The 8446-nt window shown below is 45.7% G+C and overlaps 1 protein-coding gene across 1 annotated transcript; it reads right to left on the bottom strand.

The window, feature by feature from the left end:
* Positions 1 to 995: 995 nt before the first annotated feature.
* LOC141127914 (uncharacterized) lies at positions 996 to 7629 on the bottom strand. The gene is made up of 3 exons (XM_073614795.1): positions 7376 to 7629; positions 5330 to 6667; positions 996 to 1126 (listed from the first exon to the last, which is right to left on the bottom strand). The coding sequence occupies exons 1-3, from the start codon at positions 7455 to 7457 to the stop codon at positions 996 to 998; spliced, it is 1551 nt and encodes a 516-aa protein (XP_073470896.1). The 5' UTR covers positions 7458 to 7629.
* Positions 7630 to 8446: the final 817 nt, after the last annotated feature.

The raw sequence follows: 8446 nt of genomic DNA, 5'->3' as shown, positions 1-8446 counted from the left end.
AAATTTTGGCATTCAATTTCAACCTGGTAGGTTGGCAACACTGACCCTCACCACCCATTCCAGTAATTATATATTATTCGTATTAATATTTGCATGTAATGTAAGATTAGGCCAGTAACTTTATAACTCTTAAATAATGTGCTTCCTACATGTACAACAACTTACAACCATTTTACTTATTTATTTTTTCTAAATATCTGTGCAACGGTCCTTGAGCTCTTGTCAAATGACTGTGCCCTGGTATCATTTTTGGGGGGCTGCTTGAAAAAAAGTATGATTGGAGAATGGTGTTGTCAGCCTGCTGCAGGCACAAGGGAGCATTTCCTTTCATCCCTGCACAGTCACCTCTTAGGACTATTGTAACAACTTTCTGGCACATCATGTGAGAGTATATATACTTAAAAAAATACATAAAGCCTGATTCTCAAATACTACTATCAAATATCCACAATTGGGAACTAATCAATTCAAAAATGTAATGGTAACGCACTCAAATCACTGTGCACCTTACCTACTAAGGCTTAAAATATAACTTCGAATTTAACATTTTTTTACTAAGATATAACAAAATGTTGCAATACCTTATGTGACTACAAGGTGAGCAAAAAAAAATTGTTTAAACAAAGACCAATTCTCATCTCTTAAAACGGATCTTGCTATCACCTAAATGTTGAATATTCATAACTCTCTTGAATACCAAGGATTCTGATAGTCATGTTCAATATTGTTAATTTTTGTCTGCCTTGAAAGAATATCAAATAAGTGCTTTAAATATTTTGTTCAAATCCCTCCAAATTCAACATGTTGCACATTAATTTAGGGCTTTGTCAGGGCGGATAAGTGCGAAAAAATAAAATAAATAAATAAAAGTATTGAAATATGTGAAAACAGCCACATGGCTAATGGCCATTAGCTATGTAGCTATTCTATCTCGCTACTGTTTCCTGAACTGGGACTGTGTATGTAGATAACTACAGGAGAGTGTTGAAGACCAACTAGTTTTCTGCGCTCAAGGGCTCTATCCCCTGCTCTACCTGCCGATAGGTGCTGGCTTCAACTGGTTCGTGATCTTCTCTGCAATCATAACAGCCCAACAAAAAAAGAAGCTGATCTTCATCATAAAAACCTGGTACGAATATTTAAAGTAATAGTAAACTGTGTTACACCACTTGTATCTACAGTTAAGCCTGTAATAAGGCTTACCTATCTCCTAAATTTGCACAGTTTAGGAGATATTCAGAGTGAATGCAGCCGATGACATCATCGGTGCATGCACTCTGAAGGTTCGGCTTACAGTGCCGGACCTTCAGAGCCCGTGCCGTAAACACGTGGGAGTGACGTCATCGCAGCCCGGCCACCCCGAACCCTGGAAGGAAGACTGGGGGGAAGATGTCAGCCTTCTCAGCGGTGACAATGCGGTGATGGAGGATTTTGTTCCAAGCTAAGTTTCTCATAATGTGCTAGTATGCAATGCATACTAGCACGTTATGACATTGCCTTGTTGTGGCCAACAGTACTTGTAGTTTATCCATACACAGAACTCTGCGGGTGTGTGGGAGGACTTCCGCACTTCTGCACTGTTTTTAACCACTTGTCGCCCGCCATATAGCAATATGGCGTTGAGCAAAGTGGTTCTGTTATCTTGACCGGACATCATATGACGTGATCAGGATACCAAGCTGGCGCACGCTCGCGGGGGTGCGTATCATGTAGATCAGAGGTGCTGTGTGTCACTCTGACACACCGCATCTCCGATCAAGGTATGGAGCCTCTGACGGAGGCTTCTTACCACGTGATCACCTGTGACCAATCACAGCTGATCATCGCATAAACCAGGAAGTGCCTGAAAATGGCTTTTCTCGGTTCGCGCTGACAGGGAGAGCTGATCAGCACATTGATTTTTAGTGCAGCACCCATCAGAGGTGCCCATCAGCTGACATTCACTGCCCATCATCTGCCAGCCTGTGCCCCATTAAGAACGCCTGTCAGTGCCCATCAAAGTGCCAATCAGTGCCCATAAAAATGCCAATCAGTGCCCCATCAGTAATTCCTGTCAGTGCCCTTCAGATGCCACTCAGTAATACCTGTCAGTAGCTCCTCATCAGTGCTGCCTAACCAGTGCCATCTATCAGTGCCCATCAGTGCCACCTATCAGTGCAACCTATTAGTGCCCATCTTTGCCGCCTATCAGTGCCCATCAGTTTTTTTTCAAAAATGTGGGTCTTTTTTAGTTTAGCAAAAAATAAAAACCCCAGTGGTGATTAAATACCACCAAAAGAAAGCTCTATTTGTGGGAAGAAAATTATGATAATTTTGTTTGGGTACAGTGTTGCATGACCGCACAATTGTCATTCAAAGTGCGACAACCCTGAAGGCTGAAAATTGTCTTGGGCAGGAAGGGGCAAAAGTGTCTGGTATTGAAGTGGTTAAATAGTGACAGTGGGTGGGGGGAGAAGACCTCCCATCCACTGTCACAATGTGGGATTGGGGAGCGCGGGTAGGTGCTGTATTGTAACATGTTACATGTTACGCCCTAAATACAGATGTAACATGTTACAAAGGTGAACTTATCCTTTAAGCTAGAGGGCAGAGGAACAGATGGAACACCCTTTTTACCAGAAATCACCATTAAAGCAATAATAAACCCAAAAGCAAACATTTATTAAATTGCAGCTTACCAACTCTTAAGCCTCGTACACACGATCGGATTGTTGGTCAACAAAACCGTGGAATTTTGTCCGAAGGGCGTTTCTTGCATACACACGGGCACACAATTGTTGGCCAACAATTCTGAACGTAGTGACGTACTACGTTGTTTTTCAGCTCTTTAGCGCCACCCTTTGGGCTCCTTCTGCTAATTTTGTGTTAGTAGAAGTTTGAGTGTTGATTCGCACTTTTCATTTTGCACTTTTCATTTTGCACTTTTCATTTTGCACTTTTCATTTTGCGCTTTTTATTTTGTTTCTGAACGGCCGTTCGTCAACCAGCCATGTTGCGGAATCGGAGGAGATAACGTGTTATTTATTATTGGCCTTGGAGTTATTGCTTTGACATTTTTTTGGCTGAATAATGATTTGATTTGTTATATTTTCTATATTTTTGGATGCATAGAATGCACTTTTTGGTTAAGTTCTATTGGCAGATAGCATGTCTAATTTTATTTGTTTTCTTTTTTTAATGCACAATAAAAAAATTGTGGAGAATAATACTTGGCTATGTGTTTTACTTCAAATGACAGTTTGGGAGTAGGCAGTTACATTTTAAAAAATACAATGTAAAATTGACAAGGGACACCAATATAGTTGTATCTTTGATCTTAAAAACTACGAGATAATGGTGTTGTAGTAACTTGCCCCAATGAAAAAAAAAAAAAGCATAATAATATTCTTGATATCACTAGAAAAAAAAAAAAAAGCCGTTGAAAATTTGTTTGCAATAACTCCATCAGTATCACCAGCAAAGCAGCTTCATTATTATCCCATTAAAGAAGAAGAGAATTGTGCGCTGCATTTCGAGAGTTCATAATTTGCCGCGCCACAAATGTTAATTCTCCATTACAGACGCTAGTTTACAAGACCGACCGGTTCTGGCTCGTCCTTGCTTCCAAGCATTCGTGTTTGTGCTTTGAATTTTTGTCCGACGGACTTGTGTACATGCTCGGCAAATCCGACAACAGACATTTGAAATTATGCTAGCCAATATTTGTCAGCGGAAAGTCCAACAACAATTATCCGATGGAGCGTACACATGGTCGGACTTTCCGCCAACAGCCTGTCATCACACATTTCGCGTCGGAAAGTCAGATCGTGTGTACGGGGCTTTAGATGTGATGGCTGCATTTGTTTTCTTTTTTTAGGCTTTCTTTTTCTATTTTCGCCTGGTGATCAATCCAGTAAGTCTATTGTTTTTCAAAAGAGCAAGCTCTCTTGTAGGTGTATTAGTTACAGGGATGAGACAAATCATTTAACACTGACAGGAGTGTTTACAACGGTTAGATTTTGTTTATTTATTTAAAACCTTTTTTTTCGAAAAGGAAAAAAAAACAGTTTGCTGTAAGGGCTCTTTCACACTTGCGTTAAATTTTAAAACAGCCTAAAAGCACATTAACTCACCTATAGCGTTAATGAGCATTTAGGATGTGTTGTACAGGTGTTCATGTTGTGTGAGGCAACATTTCTCAATTGCCCTGTGTGTTTTTTTTTTTTTTTTGTACAAGGCCAAAATGGTAAAGAAAATCCTTTTGACACTTTGCAACCACACCATAAACGCACTGTAAATGCCATAGCTGTGTTTAAAGTGTGTTTAAGGTGCGGTTGTGGAGCGTCTCAATAGAAGTGAATGGAGGCAGTTGCAAAGCGCCAACGCTTGCTAAACTCCGCAGTGTTATTTTTGCCTCGCAGCAACGCCATTGCTGCAGTGTGAACACCTCAATCAGCTCCCTATTGTAACAATTTTGAGTGGCATTGATAGCCCTTGGGAAATGTTAACAAACGCAAACCAACCACTTATTTTCAATGCCTGTGTGAGAGAGCCCTAACTGCTTCTAAAGTGTTATCTGAAGTTTGGCTTCAATTTGTTAGTGTATTTAAATCTGCTAGTCCATTTAACACTCTCCTTCCTGCAGACTGACAATGCTGTTGTTTAAAGGTGCCCCCTGTGCTTCTTCATCCAGAGGAAGGGCATTCTAATGCAGGAGCTGTGTTACTGGTCAGATCACCAGGTGAAAACAGAGGGGGAAAAAGCCTATATAAAGAAAACTAATGCAGCCACCGCATCCAATGATTGGTAAGCTGTAATATATTACATTTTTGGTATTGGGTTTAATACCACTGTAAACATTCATATTGGGCTTCTTTTTGATTGAAAAATGTATACTTTATTTTGCAAGAAAATATACAAAAAAACAAATACTTTAAACAGGGTACATCCAATCTGTACTGCGACGCAGCGCATAAATACACTACATTACAATACATCACCAAGCATACCAATAAATTGCATTCATCCTGCGGTATGATGCCTAATGTGTTGTGCAGAGTGGTAATACCCCGAAACATCACATCATGCATGACGCCGCATTACCCTGAAAGCAGTACTTAAAAACATTTCACAAAAATTCCAGTCATATAGTCAAATAACATTCAAATGGGCAACGGGTGTGATGGGGGGGGTGGAGAAGGTGGGGCAGGGGAGGGAGTAAAGAGTTCACAGGCCCGAAGCTTTATTTGAACTGCCAAAGGGTACACGGGGGAGAGGGGGGGGGAATGGGGAAATCTTCAGACCTCCTCTTCCTCCTTGAAGTCCATCAGGTGATAGTCTCTGAGCAGACTGTTAACCAGTCTGCGACAGTCCTCGGTGGACATCCTCTCCCGCTGGTGGATGAGGCGCTTTCTGGCGCACCATAAAGCGTCCTTAAAGCAACACAGCACCCGCCAGGCACCGTCAATGTCCTCCTGTGAATGAGTTCCACAGAAGAGTCCGTTCAACACACCAAAGTGTGTGATTGCAGTCTGTGGTACAAAGTCTTTGAGTTCAGGTTCCAGGGCCCTCAACAGGTCCTGTGCAAAGGGGCACTCCCAGAAAACATGCAGAGCAGTTTCCTCCTGGATGATGCAAAAGGGGCAGTGCCTGTATCTACACAGGTTTCTGGCATGCATAAATGTCCTGAGTGGCAGCCCCCCTTGGATTGCCATCCATGCCAGATCTTTGTGCCTGTTGGTGAGTCTCTTTGAAGAAACATTCCTCCAGACCACTTTACAAGTGGCTGAAGGGAGGCCTGGAACAGTCTCAACAATGTCCGATGCTCTGATCAACTTGTGGATAGTTTTTGGCTTCCACAAGTCGGGCTTCACTCCATGTAGCCCCAGCTCCTTAATAAACTTGAAGGTGTCCAAGTAGTACCAAGGCGTGTCCCAGTTGTAGGGGATGGAGCTGTCCCATTTGTCCCATCCAAGGGTCCTCCAAAGAGGCAGGAGGAAAAAACGGGACATAGAGTTACCACCAGAGTCCACAGTTCTGTCCACCAATGTCCTGCGGATGCAGTTACAAGCAAAGCACACCCTCAATAGTGTAGCGATGTCGGGCACGCCCTTACCGCCCTTGAGGGGTTCCTTGAACATAACCGCCCGCTTCACTCTGTCCATTTTGGAGCTCCAGATGAAGTGAAACACCGCCCTGGTGACGGCCTTACAGGTGTTGACCCGAGGGGGCCAGGCCTGGGCGAGGTACTGCAACACAGGGAGAATCTCGCTGCGGAGTACCAGTGTTTTGCCTTCGATGGTGAGTTCTCTGAGGCTCCAAAGTCCAAACTTCTGTCGCATCTTTGACAGTCTTTCCTCCCAGGACTTCAGGGCTGCGCCCTCAGCTCCAAACCAGACCCCAAGGATTTTGATGAAGTCCGTCTTGACGCTGAAAGGAATTGGTGCAGAAGAAGGCAGGAACCACTTTCCGAAGAGCATGACCTCTGACTTCCCGCAGTTGACCTTTGCCCCTGAAGCTTGGCCGAAGTCCTCACAGGTCTGGGCGAGTGTGTCGATGGAGCGCCGATCAGCACAGAACACCGTCACGTCGTCCATGTAGAGTGAGCACTTGACCTCCCGTCTGTCCGGTCCTGGTGCGGTGATCCCTCTGATCTCTGGGTTCCGTCTGATGCTTCGGGCGAAGAGCTCTATACAACAAACAAAAAGCAGAGGTGAGAGAGGGCAGCCTTGTCTGACCCCAGACAGAATTGAAAAGGGGTCAGTTTTCCAGCCATTTACCAGCACCAAACTAGAAATGTCAGTGTACATTACATTCACATACGAACAAAACATTTCCCCAAGACCAAACCTGCGCAGAGCTCTGCACATAAACTCGTGGGAGACACGGTCAAAGGCCTTCTCCTGGTCAAGACTGACCAGGGCCGCGTGCACACGGCGGCCGTGAATGTTCTGGACCGTGTCCCGGACAAGCGCAAGGCTGTCCGCAATCCTGCGACCAGGAATGCCGCAAGTCTGATCCGGGTGGATGATCTGTCCGATGACAGACTTCAGCCTGTTGGCCAGGACCTTGGCGAGGATTTTGTAGTCCACGTTCAGCAGAGAGATCGGACGCCAATTTTTAAGATCCGATCTCTCCCCCTTCCGCTTATACAAAATCGTGATCATCCCCTCCCTCAGTGACGGAGGCATTCTGCCCTCTACCACCATCTCCTCGTACAGCTCGAGCAGGTCCGGGCCCACGAGATCCCACAGTGCTACATAGAGCTCAACTGGGAGACCATCGCAGCCCGGGGTCTTGCCTCGCCTAAAGGATCTAGCGGCAGAGTGCAGCTCCTCCAGCACCAAGGGGGCGTTGACGGTTGATGAACCTGCAGGATCAATTTGGTTAGTGATACCTGACAGGAACCTGTCGGCCGCCTGTGTGTCCGTTTCTTTCGGGGAGTAGAGGTTGGTGTAGTAGTCGCTGACCACTTTCATCACAGCCTTCTTCCCCTTCTGGAGTGTTCCGGTCTCGTCGCGCAACTCTGACAAGGGTGTGTGTCCTGAGTGGAGTTTCCTGAAAAAGAAAGAATTACACTTCTCACCTTTCTCAAGATTCTCCACCTTGGCACGGAAGACAATGTGCCTGGATTCTTCCTCGAAGTGTCCTTTCAGGCTCTCTTGGTGTCCTCCAGGTCCTGCCTAACGTCCCAGCCACAGTACTGAAGGTCCTGCAGGGACTGTAACTGACGCTGCAGTCTCCTGAGTTCCCTCCTCCTGGCACACACACGCTGGCGTCCCCTTGCCTGAAAGAAGCTACGCAGCTTAACCTTCACAAACTCCCACCAGTCACTTACCCTTCTGAAGAATCTCTTTTCCTCCGTCCAGGTGGCATAGGCCTCACGGAGTTCCCCCATCAATTCCTCATTTTCCAGAAGGGTGCTATTCAGCTTCCAGGAACCCGGTCCGCGGGCGATGCCCTCGCCCAGGTCACCCCGAAAGTGGATAGCCCTGTGGTCAGAGAAAAAGCAGGGGACCATGGAGAACTCACGATGCTTGACTGTTCTTGAAGTGAGCACGAAGTCGATCCTGGAACGCACAGATCCATCGGGTCGGCACCACGAATAGTTCACGGTCCCTTTTCCTATGGATCCCACGGCGTCCTGCAAGGAGGCCTCCGAGATCATCTCCCTGAGCAGCCTAGAAGTAGCATCAAGTTTTGCGTATATGCTGGAGCTGCGCCCATCCTCCTCGATCGGACAGTTAAAGTCACCGCCGATCACTACTGTTCTGGTGGTGACGAGTTGGGTCCGCAGGGTCTGGAAGAGTTCCAGCCGCGCATTCTTGTCTGGGGGGGCGTACACGTTGATGAGCCTAACTGGCTCTTCCACCCACGAGCCGTCTATGACCAAAAGACGGCCACAGACTAGCTCATGGATAGAGTCAACCTTGAAACGCCCACCCCTGACCAGAATGGCTACTCCTGC

The sequence above is a fragment of the Aquarana catesbeiana genome, linkage group LG01 (genome assembly GCF_042186555.1).
Source record: "Aquarana catesbeiana isolate 2022-GZ linkage group LG01, ASM4218655v1, whole genome shotgun sequence".
Classification (NCBI taxonomy): domain Eukaryota; kingdom Metazoa; phylum Chordata; class Amphibia; order Anura; family Ranidae; genus Aquarana; species Aquarana catesbeiana.
The sequence above is the reverse complement of the archived record's forward strand: the minus strand, read 5'-3'. Positions and strand labels throughout refer to the sequence as shown.